Source organism: Pholcus phalangioides, unplaced genomic scaffold (assembly GCF_987345545.1).
Source record: "Pholcus phalangioides strain wild (caught in Gottingen) unplaced genomic scaffold, Ppha-v1.0 ptg000020l_1, whole genome shotgun sequence".
Classification (NCBI taxonomy): domain Eukaryota; kingdom Metazoa; phylum Arthropoda; class Arachnida; order Araneae; family Pholcidae; genus Pholcus; species Pholcus phalangioides.
This window is the reverse complement of record NW_028301613.1, coordinates 7,146,415-7,162,398: the sequence shown is the minus strand read 5'-3', so window position 1 is coordinate 7,162,398 and position 15,984 is coordinate 7,146,415. Positions and strand designations below refer to the sequence as shown.

Sequence of the window (15,984 nt, the reverse complement as noted above, 5' to 3'; positions counted from 1 at the left end):
ATAGATAATTTAAAAAAAAGGGGGGGGGGTGTCTGGAACCGTAACCTACACCCATAGAGAGAGCCTCTCACAACGGTATCGGCGCTGTCGTGAAAGAGGGACACTTCCTGTAATATATGAGTGAATATCTGAATTCGTTGGAGGTTATTTTCGCGAGAAAAAAAAACTGATTGAATATTCGTCTGGGTGTGTAGGCCTATAACTACATGCAAAACTGAATGAAAAATTGTATCGGAAAAAATTCAACAAAATGACGATATAATATATATATATAAACTGTGCAATCAAAAAAAAAAAAAAGCACGATAGTAATATTGGCGGGGAAAATTTCTTGGAAATCGCGCCAAAATGTTCTTGAGCTCGCCATGGATTTTTGATAATGGTAACCAATATTTTTCTAATTTAAAAATTTTAAACGAATATACATTGGTTCAAAACGGTATTTTTTCAGTATCTTTTTCAAAATCATAAAAAAATTTGAAATATTCTATATAAATGATCATCATAAACCTCCGATGTATGGGAACTATATTTTGCGGCGAAGGAATACACTCTCTACCTTTCTCTCCACTGCAAAGTTAACCTGAAACAAACTATAGACGTCCTCTTGACGTCCGCGTGAGCATGGCCCCCACATCCTGAAGCAGGATAAAATATCCCAAGGCTGTGGTATTTTACGGGCCCCCAACCAAACAAGACACGGGCCCCTATATGATAAATTTATAGCGTGAAAAACAAAAAAATGATGAAAATCATCCTGGGCCCCAGGGTCGGCGCCTTGTCAGCCCACCCCTTGTGGGGCCATGTGTGTGAGTGATGACCGAGTGAATGGGTGAGTGACGATATGCGAATGACCATATGAATGGCTAAATAACATTATCGTGCGAAAACAGCACGAATTCCGGTAAAAAAAACGTGTCTCCCCCACCATTTATCTTTTTTTCTTAACTTTTCTCCGTTTTTTGCGTCCTTATTTCTTACAAAAGAACTCATAATGGACAAAATTTCGTCAAAATACGGGACGTATGGTCAATGGATATTTCACACGATATTTTTGACCGACCAAATCGCTATTTTTGGTTTGAATTTCTCTCTCTTTTCATTTGAATGTAATTGACCGACAGACTGAAAATTGACTTAATTTTGGAGTGTATTAAGTCTCCTGGTCCTTCTGATTGTAATATAATTATGTAATTCTCAATTATCTCGATTCACCCAAGGAATCGCTTGAAAAAAAAAACATAAACTTATTGACACGTTCTCTAAACATCAGATGGCAGCACGGAACCTCAAATAGAAAGAAGAGAAAAGCTGAAAAGATACAAGTTAAAAAAAAAAACACAGTTCCATAATACATTTTCCTTTTTTCAGAAGCAGCAGAACTGACGAGGTGAAGTGAAGTTCCGGTTAGTTCCGTTAAGACAAAAAAAAAGAGAGGAAAAAAAGCATCTTCTGTCGTCTGCTGTGTTTGTTTCTCTCTCTCTCTTCCATTTTGTACGACGGCAGCAGCAGCGCCGTCGTCATCATTCATGTGGTTTCAGACGACGAGATAGGAACACGTTTTCACTCACTCTCTCTCTTTCTGTGTGTTTTGTTTGTTTATTATTTTACTGGGGGGGACAACACACACAAGAGAAGGGACGATGACTCTTGTTGTTGCGGCGACTGGATACGATAACAATAAATAATTACAATTGTTTCTACAATAATTGTGATTATTTGTTTATTAAAGCTGTGGATTTTGTGGAAAAGATCGACGGGGGCCAAAAATTAAACAGCGGGAGGATGTCTACGAACGGCATCAGCATCATGAAGAGGCAGTTCTTAAAAGTCAAACAGATCGCCGACCAAACTTTTCAAAGGTGAGCAGCTCTCTTTCTATATTGTATAGTTTTATTCTATATTTTGTCACTTTTTGCTCAAAAAATGTGGCCCGCAACCTCGAACTTAATTTTGTCAAAACGAACTGAGTGGCACATTTATAGATCACTTTTAAATATAACCCGTGGCACATTTACATGTCACTCAAGTGATCCGTGGCACATTTAAAAAGAAAAAAATCACTCGAATAACTTTCGTGGTGCATTCACGGGTCGCTTTAAGTGACCTGCGGTGCAGTTCCACGTTGATTAAATGACCCGCGACAGTTCCTGAGAGATAAGCGGTCCGTGGTGCAGTTCCACATCACTCCACTGGCCCGCGATACGGTTACAGATCACTTAAATATAGGCCTTTGGTACGGTTACAGATCACTTAAATATAGGCCTTTGGTACGTGTACAAATCCCTTAAGTCACCTGCGGTGCATTTACATATCAATTAAGTGACCCATGGTGCAGTTCCTTATCAATTAAGTGACCCACGGTGCAGTTCCTTATCAATTAAGTGGCCCACGGTGCAGTTCCTTATCAATTAAATGACCCTCGGTGCAGTTCCTTATCAATTACGTGACTCGTACTACTATTCCACATCAATTAAGTGACTCGTACTACTATTCCACATCAATTAAGTGACTCGTACTACTATTCCACATCAATTAAGTGACTCGTACTACTATCCCACATTGATTAAGTGACTCGTACTACTATCCCACATTGATTAAGTGACCCGCGGTGCAGTTCCACATCAATTAAGTGGCTTGTAATGTTCCACATCGATTAAGTGGCTTGTAATGTTGTTCCACATCGATTAAGTGGCTTGTAATGTTGTTCCACATCGATTAAGTGGCTTGTAATGTTCCACATCGATTAAGTGACTCGCAGTGCAGTTCCACATCGATTAAGTGGCTTGTAATGTTCCACATCGATTAAGTGACTCGCAGTGCAGTTCCACATCGATTAAGTGACTCGCAGTGCAGTTCCACATCGATTAAGTGACTCGCAGTGCAGTTCCACATCGATTAAATGACCCGTGGCATATTTACAGGTCATCAAGCGACCCGCGACAGTTTCACATCAATTAAGTATCCCTTGCGAAACAGTTACAGGACATTTAAGCAGGCCGTGGTACAGCTCCACATCACTAAAGTTTCCCGCAGCACATTTCCTGATCACCTGAGTGACCCGCGGCATATTTACAGATCACCTGGTAGCCCAGGTCGATAAGATACTCACCTAAAGGATGTTTGGATGTTGCGAGTTCGATACCGTGTTCGTCCTTGTCAGAAGCTTTCCTGAAGCAGGGGTCCAACATAAACGGCCACAACATGACCACAGAGAAATATAGCTATAACAGTTGAGTCCCACACCGAGGGGTTAACGCACCAACCCTTCGACGAAGGCTGCTGTTCGGAATCGGCTGTAAATTTTAGGTCCCGGTCTAATCGGCACTCGGTTGCAGAAAATGACCGTAATGCTGCGACAAAAAATTATCACATTTATGGATCGTCTTAGTGGCCCACAGTGCAAATCCACATCACTCATTTGCCCCGTGGTATATTTATAGAGCACTTGAATGTCCCGCGACACGTTTTCAAACTAAGTGGCCCTCATTCTCTTAAAGGTCGAGCACCCTTGTTCTATATGGTTCTTATACTTTACAGGAGCTCTCCTGGTAAAGTAGATGATTGTCCTGTAAAGTAGATTATCCTGTAAAGTAGAATGAGGAGAGACTCATTCTACTAGACCACTCATTGAATGATGAGTAGTGATGAGACTCTTCCCCACCCCACCAATCATTCGAACAGAACTGTCTTGACAGCATATTAGGTAGGCCCCCAGACATAGAAGCTCCCAGAACCCTTGATCACGTGACCCCTCGCTTCGAAAGTATAAGACTCGGAAATGAATATGTTCTCTTACTGACAACTATCAGGATCCTGGGACCTTTTTCTTTCTTCCTTTCAAACGGAGCATCACTCCGGTCTATCGCCATGGGGAAGTATGTGTGTGCCTAACAATCTGAGTGCGTATCTAGTTTTGTGTCTCTGGTTTTTTTAGTGCTGCCATCTATATTTCAGAAGTGAAGTGTAATGATTGAATATCTGTACCGTTGTGTGGGCCTGTTCCTCTCTGTGGCGAGACTTTTTAACGGGACGATCTGCTCGCATTCGCGCCTTGAAGTTGGGAACCACAGACAACCAACTTCAACCGACCACCGCTGTGACGGCGGTGGGGTTCGAAGGATCCCGGGGGCCTCCAGTGCCTTTTAGAAAAAACGGCAACGGGGTTAGGCAGATATTCAGAAAGTGTAGGGAGGGGCGAAATTCTTAAAACGTCGGACAGAATTTGAACAAAATGCCAAAACAGGGAGAAACAACTGTGCTAAGAGAGAGGGAACTTCAGGCAACAGATTTGTCAGCCCCTCCCCGCCTCCTCTCAACAAGTTGGAGGTGTGTGTGTGTGGGAGCATGAACTGACTTCATTTGATCATTTTTGTCGCACCACTGTCATTTTCTGCACACGAGGGCTAATTCGATCGGGACCTACAATTTATTGCAGGTTCCGAACGGCAGGCTTTGTTTTTTACTCTCATCGAGAGGTTGGAGCGCTAACCCCGTCGATGTGGAACACCCTGCGGTAGCAATTTTTTCTGCGGTCATGTCGCCATTTTTGTTGCACCCCTGGATAGTAAGGATAGTTTTCTGACAGGATGAACCGGGTATCGAACTCGCGACACTTCTAAACATCCTTTGGTACTTTGGGCGGTTATCTTATCGACCCGGGCTACCGCGCGCGCCCTGAACTGACTTCAACCAGGATTTTGTTGTGAGACATGTGTATCTGCATCTGCACAAGTGAGCATGCCCGTTTGTCTTCTGGCGTGAGGAGTCTAAAACTCTCGCCCACATTCCCTTTCGACGATTCCAGAATATATTAAAGCCTTGGACCCTTGGTAATCAGAATCGCTCAAAAACGGGTGCCCGGAAACATTCCTATCCACACCCGGGCTATTCTCGAACGTCATGGGCCGCTCTGAGGACTTTTCCCTACTGATTTCATATAGATTATAGAGATTTTTTTCCGGTCCCCTTTATGCAGGGCCGGTTCTGGACATTTTTCAAGTGCAAGCGAATAACATTTTGGTGATGAAAAATCGCTCCTCCCCCTTCAGTGGCCGCGTAGTTCTCTGGATTCAAGACCCGGCCCTACCTTTATGAGCCAAGGACTCCCAGTAGTTCTGACATATGCCTGTTTTTGGCGAATAGGCGATACTACTACTACTAAACCACTCATGCACCTCGGTCACATTCCTATGCAGAACTTCTAACGAATTGGTACATGTTAGAATGTGCGTGTACGTGTAGTGAACCTGACGTGAAGTTTGTTTCTGCGTAATGCTTGTTACGTGTAGTGCCGCCATCTGCCATCAGTTTTTCTAACTATGAGTGAAGTATAGTGATTGAGCAGTTGTATCGTTGTAGGCCTGTTGCTCCCTGTGGCGACACTTTTAACGGAGATATCATCGGCCCGCATTTTCACCTCGAAGTTTGGAACAGCGGAAAACCTGAGTCGATTATCACTGTGGCAACGGTGGGGTTCGAACCCGGGTCCTCGCGATGGTCATCGAGCTCTATCGATTCTCGGTCGTTGTTAAACGTAACGCCATTTCAATAGGTTTTTTTTAATTATTATTGATTCTGAATCCCTTTTTTTTTGCATTTCAATTCTCGTAATGTTTCGTTCTCGTCCCAATTAGTTTGTATTAACGGGCTTCTACTGTAGTCATCAAAAACGCCTTGCAGGATGTAGCAGATGTCACCGGTGAATTGGCAACAATTGGCGTCATCGCGTGGAGTTTATTCAAAAGAAAAATGTTAAAAAAAAGTCAGATTTGTATAAAGAAAAGGGTTGAATGCAACTGTCGAATGTGAACAAAAAGAGTAAAAAGGGACTTCCTTATTAGGAACGTCTGTTCCAAGACGGAGAAAGAAAACCTTCAACCTCTTCTTCGAGAAAAACACTTTTACTACGTAATTACATAATCCCCCCCTTCCCCCCCAATATGATACTGACAACTGCAGAAGAAAGGCCTCAGAATAGAACTCTAATGAACAACAAATCATGCGTTAACATCGATACGAGAACGCCAAGGGCGATATTGCTCCGTCAGGAAGAAAATAATAATCATGGAATGAGTATCGGGGTCTAATTGAAAGCCTCTTGAAAAACAGCTTATTCTATAGAAAAGAAATCCGACTTCTCAAATGAGCGATGGCGTCTTAACGGGAGGGTCAACGAGATCCGCGGCCGCGAACAGGGAACTATTCTTTTTATTTCGAACCTCAACATTTCATTCCAATTTGTTATTAGCCACTCGATTCTGTGTTTCTTTAACGCTATTTTCTACCTTTTAAACACACGAGTTTCAGGCTCTACCGTTCCAGTGAACTGATTTAAAGTTCAAATTATTGGACATATCGGTCGTACATTCCATCTGGACACAGCATCTCTATAGGTTCAACATTTTAAACAGCAGTTTTGAGGTTCAACCTTTTTAACGTCTAGTTGGTTTTAGGTTGAATCTTTTGAACGCATTGCTAGTCTAAATTAGTGGTCCCAGGTTCAACCTTTTGAGAAAATTTTTTGGCACCAGGTTCAACCTTTTGAATAAACTTTTGGCGCCGGGTTCAACCTTTCCTACACATTGTTGTCCTAGGTTCAACCTTTTTTTATACATTGTTGTCGCACGTTCAACCCTTTGAACACATTGTTGCTTCCTTTTATGTCTCCTCTTTTGAGTAGAACGGTTTTTAGTTTCTCCCTTGTGAACAGAACAGAACGGTTTTTACCCCCCTCCCCCCGAACACATTCATTTTTGGTCCGATTTTTTGAATAGAACGGTGTGTGTTTAGGTTCAACCTTTTGAACACATTGTTGGTCACAAATTGAATTGAACCTTTTCAGCAGAATGGTTTTTAGGTTCGCACTGGTTCAAACTTTTACCACATTGTTGGTCCCTGGTGTAACTTTTTGAACACTTTGTTGGTCCCAGGTTCAACCTTTTGAACACATTTTTGGTCCCAAGTGCAACCTTTTTTACACATTGTTGGGGGTGCAACCTTTTTAACGCATTGGTTGTCCCTGGTTCAACCGTTTGAACGTATTGTTGATTCCAGGTTCAACCTTTTGAACACATAGTTGGCCCTAGATTCAACTTTTTTAACATATTCTTGGGGTACAACCTTTTGAAGACATTGGTGGTCTCTGGTTCAACCTTTTGAACGCATTATTGATCCCAGTTTCAATCTTTTGAACAGCTGGTTTCTGGTTCCTTTTAGGTTCTCCCTTTTCAATATAACGGTTTTATGTTTCCCCTTCGTCCCGAACAAGCACACTGTTAGTCTGGAATTCGAACAGAACTGTTTTTCTGTTTAACCCTTTTGAGCGCACTGTTCGTCCCAGGTCGAACCTTTGAAACAGCACGATTTTTAGGTTCACCATTTTGAACATACTGTTCATCCCAGTTCGAACCTTTTGAACATACTGTTCATCCCAGTTCGAACCTTTTGAACATACTGTTCATCCCAGTTCGAACCTTTTGAACATACTGTTCATCCCAGTTCGAACCTTTTGAACATACTGTTCATCCCAGTTCGAACCTTTTGAACATACTGTTCATCCCAGTTCGAACCTTTTGAACATACTGTTCATCCCAGTTCGAACCTTTTGAACATACTGTTCATCCCTGTTCGAACCTTTTGAACATACTGTTCATCCCTGTTCGAACCTTTTGAACATACTGTTCATCCCTGTTCGAACCTTTTGAACATACTGTTCATCCCAGTTCGAACCTTTTGAACAGAGTACGCTGTCAAGTTCAACCTTTACAACATCGGAACATCAGGCTCTACCATTTGAATTTACTTGTTCCCTGGTTCTACCTTTTGAATACATGGATAAGAGGGTTAAACTATTGAACACAAAAAGTACCAGGTTTAACCTGTTGGTCACACAAGTTCAATGCCGTCTTAAGGCCCAACCGGGCCTCATAATTATGAGATTTGATGCTATGATTTTCGAAAGTAAGTATGAAATTTTGTAGGCAGGTATTTCGAGATAGGCAGAGAGCCTCAGCCTTTGCCCGAGGAGGGGGGAGCATGGTACTGTTAAGACGGCCCTGCAAAGGTTTTACATTCCGCATTTCAATACACGGGTCCAAGAATCAGTCTGTCGCACACATATGTCTTAAGTTCACTCTTTCGCATACACGGGTCCTAATTTCAAACTTTAGAACGTAAGTTCTAAAGTTTGATGCTTCATGGTATTCAAAAGCATATTGTGGAAGCGTATGGTGAAATTTATCACAGGTAATGTAACAAAAATGCCTAACCGATGCGCTTATTGGTTGCGTTTTTCAAGTTTTATAAAATGACTTTTATCAAACTTTTATAGTGTAATTCTGGCCTTAATGCGGACGAGAACGTTGGAAACCTGTGTTTTATGATACACACGTGACTCATGTGCAACCTTTCGCATACACAACTACTACTTAGTCTCACATGCACTTCGTACACATTCATCAGCGAAACTGTCTTAACGAATCGGTACATGCCGGAACGTGTTGGGTGTGTTTATGCGCGGTTCCCTACGTATGCATGTTCTCAGAGTTGTGCTTTTTTCGCGTTCTTGCTGGTGCTGCCATCTGTCTTCCAGTTTCTAAAGTGAAGATGGCAAATGCTTGAATTTTCATGTCGTATAAGTATCGTGTTGTAGGTCTGCTTTCGCGTACACAGATGATACAAATTCAACCTTTCATCTTGAACCGACATGATGTTCGGTTCGTATACCGGGAGGAGGGGACCTTAGCATTTTATAACTTTAATAATCCGTGAAAGGGAGTAATAAAAGTTGTCCTTCTTTTCAAGAACCTGTGACTTGGGGGGTTCGCCTCAAATGATGGGAATAATAATAAGAAAAACAGGGCGTTATATGGCGGAAAGAGCAAATTAATAATACCAGTAATAATAAAAGATGATGATGGTTGTGGTTTGAAAGGGAAAACAACCTCGTCCCAAATTTCGCTTTTCTTTATTCTTGGGCGCCATTTTCTTCCTTTTGACCTAATAATAGTCGTAGTTGTTGTTTTCCCTTGAGGAAAAGAAAAAAAAAGGGCTCTAAGAAAACGTTCTATTTGAAGGTATTTTTAGCCCTTCTGCGATTCATATCAAGTATCCCGAAGATGGACACCATGATGATCATCATCGTCTTCGTCGTCATTGATGCGATTATTTTGTCGTTGGCGGGGCTCATGTGGGCGATAATCTCTGGCTGGGTTCCGTTTTCCTTTTGTTGGTCGCCGCCCTTGTTCATTAGGTGTTTCACGATGATGTCAAGTACCTCCAGGCAGCTCCGTAACTAGGATTTTTGTGAGTGGGGGAAATGCGGGGGTGTCCCGCGACATATTTACACATTACTTTTGTGGCACAGTACCAGAGCACTTAAGCGGCCCGCATCCAGATCACTCAATTTACATGCGGCACGGTTCCAAATCACTCAAGTGATCCGCGACATATTCACAGATCACTTGAGTGGCATGTGGCACAGTTCCAGAGCACTTAAGAGGCACCTGATTCAGTTCCAGAGCAGCACGGGCACTGTTCCAGATCACTCACGTTACCCACAGCACGATTCCAGATCACTCAAGTGGTCCCCGCGGCATATTTTTCACATGACCCTAAGTGGCCTGCAGCACATTCCCAGGTGACCTAAGTGACCCGCCAAACAGTTTCAGGCCACTTAAGTGATCCGCGGCACCTTCACAGATCACTCTAGTGGCCCGCGACACATTTTCAAACAAATGAAGTTGGCCCAAACTCTCCTGAAGGTTGAGCACCAGGGTTCGCGCTGCCGATCGCCATTGCGCCAAATCGGGACAAAATATTTGGCCAATAAATAAACGATCGAATTTTCCAAATCGCGTTTGTCTCTTGACGCATTTTCACCTTTTATGAATCGTCAATTTGGCTAAGGTTTTCTCTCATTTGGCGACAACTTTTTCCATCTGATTAACCAAATTGCTACAATTGATAAAAAGTCAGTAGCATACGCAGGACTGTCTTAAATTAGGGGGGGAAGTCATAATTTTTTTTCTCAACGGTGTTTTTTACTGCAAAAATACACTACTATCTACGCTCAAGGAAGGGGGTAGGTGCATATACATATGCCAATGGCTGAAGAGATATGGATGCACAATTTCTCTTCACTATGTCTGTGAACGGACAGACTGAATGCCCACGAAGAGCCAAACAAACAAAAAGAATAACGAATATTATCCTAATGACTAATAATATAATAATCGGGTAGAGAGCCCTGTCAGCCTCTCTCTGGGGGGGGGGGGTCAAGCCCCTTACCTCCTACGATATCAGTATTCTTAACGCCCTGTATAATTTTTTTAGTGAACAAGTACCGATAGTGTCCATTCTGAAAAAACCCTGAAGCGTAAAAACCACAGCATCCGTCGTGTCCACCTTTTATTGTCCATCATTACGTTTAGCGTTCAGCGGATGATGGTGGAGTACAGTGGGCTACATCCGTGGATAATTGGTTGCAAACCCCCCCCTCCACCTTCATTTCTATAGTCTCCATGGTAACGTTAATGTTTTTTGTGATGCAACAGTTCGTCATTCAACGGTCACTCCGATGAGTCAATCCTTTTTCTTTGTCCAAGGTAATAATCAGAGGTAATCACAGTGACAGACCGTTATTATCCGAAAAAAATCGCCAACATTCCCGCCAACTCGATTAAACGCTATAAAGTGTAACAATTGAGTCAACGCCAACGAAATGTCTCTGTTTTGTGGGAAAGAACTTTCTTATCTGCGAGAAGAAATTTGGCTTGAGTTCAGGAGCGCGGAAACGGATCCTTGCGGGAAGCCATTCGCCATACACGTATATTCGAGAGAACAAACACTTACTCTTATAGAACAACAACAACAACGAGTTTTCTTAATTTGGCTCCATTCCGATGGGAGTGTGTGTGCCCGATCAAGAAACCACGAAATTACGCAAAACGACGTACATTGATGGGCTTGAGTCGAGGATGGACGAGGTTGAGCATTTCACTTCATGTAATGACGGTCATACATTCTTCTACTGTTGAGAGATTTCGTTAAATTGGCGAATTTTTAACCCGCCCCACCACTCGTAATGTCCGAATTTCCAATCAGAGGTATGGCTTAAACAAAAAGTTTATACTCATCTACTGTTGTGAAAAGCGTAATTTTCGGCAGTTTGGCGGATTTTGGATATCCGCCACCCACAGTTCGGAGTTATTTCAAATAATCGATATAAATACATTTTAATAATTTCTCCAAGAAGAGTCCGTAGCTCCACTGGCCCCGGACCATATCACTAATCATCGATAACGAAACTGGTTTTTACGAAGTATTACAGTACCAACTTTGGCGACATTTGGCCAAATTACAGTATGTATACTCATTTTAATTAGTTGAAGCCAGCCGAGAATTGTAAACTCCAAGTATTTTTCTTCATCCTCCAGAGGTAATCGCAGGTAGTTTCCCATTTGGCGCAAAGCGCCCATTGGGTTGCTACGTTTCCCGTTTTTTCATTTTGGTGAAGTAGAACTTCGCCAAATTCGAGAACGGAAGATGTCGTTGACAGTTAAAGGGTTAAAAAAAAAACGGCGCTATTCCCTGATGGGAGGTAGGCAGGCAGGCATTCATTGATGAAGACAAATAATGATTGGTCTCTGTAAAATAGTGCAAGCAAGTAAGAGTGGGAATTTCCGGGTAATACTCGAGGTTGAAGCGCCATTGCTGGAATCTAATCCATCAGATTAACAAGTGTATAAAATAACTAACACACGTGCCATGTTTATATTTTATCTGGTCTGATGTGTCAGCTGTCGCCTCATTAATGAATAATATTTCTAGCGATTTTCGTGTATGTGTGTGTATTCTCGTCTTACACGCCCTTCCAAGGTCAGATTCTGGAATAGCTTCGTCCATCTGTTGTAGCCACTGTCGGCGAAAGGTCCCTACGGCTGTGACCGACCTCTCTGAAATTATGATGATATGATAATAAATATGAGCCCGTGAAGTTTGTTTTGCGAGTCTGCTTCGGTATAAGATCCAAAAAACAGGAACAGCTGCACATCGGAATGCTCGTTGCTGCAATACACAATGTCGTGTCACGTGACACCTTTAACTCTCTTTCCCTGCAAGATTTCTTGTACTTAATAAACAAACATTCCTACGAAACATGGGACTTAGTTGCCGGCGAAGACTATTTAGATGCGGAGTCCGCATCTTGCAGCAAGGCTCTTACGGCTGCGAGACGAGCCCGATCTACAGTAAATTTTTAGTGCGGAAAAAAAACCCAGTAAGAATTGCCCTGGGCTGGAGCTCTGTCAGCCCCACCCTTGGGCCATGACTAAAAGCCACTTGCTCTCGAAAATTATGGAACCAGATCCCGTTATGATGCGGTCCCCCAGATGGGTGTCATCTCATGGATATAATGAGATATAGAATATTTCTGAATATGTTCCATAACGAAGAATAGAAGTTGTTCCTATTTTGAAAATTGGAGGAATGGCCGAAAGTTTAAAAAAAATTAAACATGTTTAAATTTAAAAAAAAATTTTAATTTAACGTACAAAACTGCAAACAATTCAAAACTAACAAAATTAATAAGATAATTTGTTGGAAAGATAATTGTCAAAAAGATTCAAACCTTAAAAAAACGAAAAAAAAAGAAGAGAGAATTGTAAAAATGACAAAAATTAAAAATTTGAATGTTTAAAGATAAAAAAAACTGCAAAAATTCAAAACTAAAAAAAAAAAAAAATGAATAAAATTTTGAAATTTTCAAAAGAGAATTCAAAACTGAAAGATAAAATGAATCAAAATCATAGAAAATGAAGAAGACAAAATACAGTACTGAAAAATGAAAAAGATTCAAAATAGTACTGAAAAATGAAAGAGATTCAAAATAGTACTGAAAAATGAAAGAGATTCAAAATAGTACTGAAAAATGAAAGAGATTCAAAATAGTACTGAAAAATGAAAGAGATTCAAAATACAGTCAAACCTCTTTAATGAGTCACTCTTGGGAGAGCAAAAATATGACTTAGTTACTCGTTAAACGGAGTTAGTCATAGCTGTGCCAATTCCTGCCTGAGGAAAATTGGGAGTTTCAAAAAGTGACTCGGTAAGCGGAGTGACGTGTTAACCGGGTGACGAACTAACGAGGTTTGACTGTAGTACTGAAAAATGAAAAAGATTCAAATTATAAAAAATGAAAAGATTCAAAATAGTACTGAGAAATGGAAAATGAAAAGATTCGAAATACGTAGTACTGAGAAATGGAAAGATTCAAATCATAAAAAATGAAGAAGATTCAAAATATAGTACTGAAAAATGAAAACAATTAAAAACACTGAAAAATGAAAACAATTAAAAACACTGAAAAATGAAAACAATTAAAAACACTGAAAAATGAAAACAATTAAAAACACTGAAAAGTGAATTAAAAACACTGAAAAGTGAATTAAAAACACTGAAAAGTGAATTAAAAACACTGAAAAGTGAATTAAAAACACTGAAAAGTGAAAAAGAACCAAAACACTGGAAAATGAAAAAAAGATTCAAATCACATGAAAAATGAAAAAGATTCAAATCACATGAAAAATGAAAGAAAGATTCAAATCACATGAAAAATGAAAGAAAGATTCAAATCACATGAAAAATGAAAGAAAGATTCAAATCGCATGAAAAATGAAAAAAAGATTCAAATCACATGAAAAATGAAAAAGATTCAAATCACATGAAAAATGAAAAAGATTCAAATCACATGAAAAATGAAAAAGATTCAAATCACATGAAAAATGAAAAAAAGATTCAAATCACATGAAAAATGAAAAAGATTGAAAAAACAAAGAAAAAGTTTACAATTCTAAACTAAGAAATGTAAAACAAATTGAAACCGCAAAATATGTAAATCAAAACTGCACAATCTTTCAACAATCAAGAACTATAAAAACTATTTGTAAAAAAAATCGGAACTCCCACTTAAAATCTCAAAACAAAATCTTCTCTTTTTTTGTTAAATTAAAACTGATAAAATGTGCGAAAAAAAATTCAAAAAAAAAAAAGTTTAAAATCTCATATAAGCCTTCCAGCAAAAATTTGGGAAAGTGAAAGGTTTTAAGCAAAATTACTACATCCACGAAATTATGTTAAAAAAGTGAGCCCTTAACAAGAGACCCTGTTCTTAGGAATATTACAATGAGTATTTGCTCCAAACGACGTCTGAGGGGGGGAACCCAATTTGAAACGATTATCCCATCCGGATTTTTTCGAGAAACGGTGCAGCTGGAACCACATTTCCTGAAGAAGGAGAAAAAAAAAATCCAATGGACGCATGAATGGATCGTTTCATGATCTGAAGGTTAATGTCCATTAGATTCGCATTTGAACTTGATGGTTATGGGGGCGAAGGTGCATTACTGAGAACACAAGAGGTTGCAATTGGGCGTTGCTTTTCTTATTTCTTTTATAACACGCTTCGTACGCTCCGGTGCGTCTGGAAATGCTTGAAACGTATTGTATTGTGTTTGTATGATAACCAACATGTGTGTCAGCGAGGTTTCCAGAGATGTCTGAACTCTTTTTCTACCTCGAATTATGTATCTGTTTGCTCGATTCTTTTTTCGCCTTATAAGGGTCAATGTGATGTTTAAATGGTTCTTAATGGTTCACGGGGCATCCCTGTTTGCTCACTCTCTTCTCTATTTATCTACCTAAACAACAGTGTGAATGCACCGAGGATGCAGTCCGTGGCTTGTAAGTGCTGAAGTACTCAACTGAAAGGTATATCGTGTCAGATTTTTTGTGAAATTTCAAGAGCGCTGAGAGGGAAGGACCTTGAAGAACCTCCACAAAAATGGAAACCCTGAACTGCCGTGATCGTAGTTATATAATTGCCATAGATAATTACAATCGCCGAGTGAAGCCGCGGTATCTAGCTCTTTGATAATATGTACTGTATTTTATTAAAGGAAATCAAGACACAATAGTCAGTGCCAGTCTCACCCAACCGTGACCCGCCCGTCCAGTGGTTCTCAAACTTTTTAGCACTAGCGATCATTTACTCGCTGCTCCATTACCCCCTGATCATCGTTTACCCATGGTTTCTTTACATTACCTATCATCCGCCAGTCCACTCACTCTGCCATCATTTGAAGGCGCCCTCACTCATTCATCGTTTACCGGTGCCCTCAGTCGTCCATCATTTGTCCGTGGCTCCTTTGCACGCCTCCTTTTGGCTGAGCATTCAGCCATCATTTACCAGTGTCTTCAGTCATTCATCGTTTGACAGTGGCAGTCTCATTACTTCGGCATCATTTACAAGTGATATACTTTTTTGCCATCGTTTCCCTGTTGTCTTAATTTCTCATTCTTTGCCAGTGGCGTTACTTTCCCTTCTTCGCTCAAACACACGCTCTCATACACACGTGACGCTCTCTGACGGCTGTTTTAACCTTTCATGTTTCAAGTGACCATGCACATAGGAGGCTTGCATACCCTCTAGAAACAAATAGAAGTCATGCTTATTTCGTGCATCACAATGCACGTGAAATGCGTTGAAGAAGAACAAACCTTTCAGACAATGATGGTAGACGGGTTGCGTTAGAAATACGCATGAAGTGCATACACTCCTACATAGGAGACTTACGTTTGCCTTTAAATGACACGAGGTGTTCGCACGCCTAGAGCAATGAACATAAGATAAACTGTATGTACTCCTAGAAATGCGTAAAAAGTTTTCGTAAGCTAAAATATACATAGAAACTATGCGCATTCCGCGAAATTCACAGGAGGTGTTCGCAGGCGAAGAGAAATGGATATAATATATAAGATATGCGTGCTACTAGAAATGCGTAGAAGATTCGCGTGTGTGAATCGAAAATTGTTGGAGAGTTTGCGTTCCGTTGAAAATGCGCGGGAAACGTGCGTACTCCTAGATATACATAGGAACCTTGCAAATCCTCTTGAAGTGCACAGGAGGTGTTCGCACGTCTAGAG

General features: G+C 40.7%; 1 protein-coding gene across 1 annotated transcript in view; it reads left to right on the top strand.

The window, feature by feature from the left end:
* Positions 1-1,369: 1,369 nt before the first annotated feature.
* Positions 1,370-15,984, top strand: part of LOC149070889 (rho GTPase-activating protein 44-like) — a 73,777-nt gene continuing 59,162 nt past the window's right edge. The window contains exon 1 of the mRNA XM_089248503.1: positions 1,370-1,862. Within this exon, the coding sequence (XP_089104629.1) occupies positions 1,786-1,862 (77 nt within the window). The 5' untranslated portion in view covers positions 1,370-1,785. The remainder of the gene's footprint in view (positions 1,863-15,984) is intronic.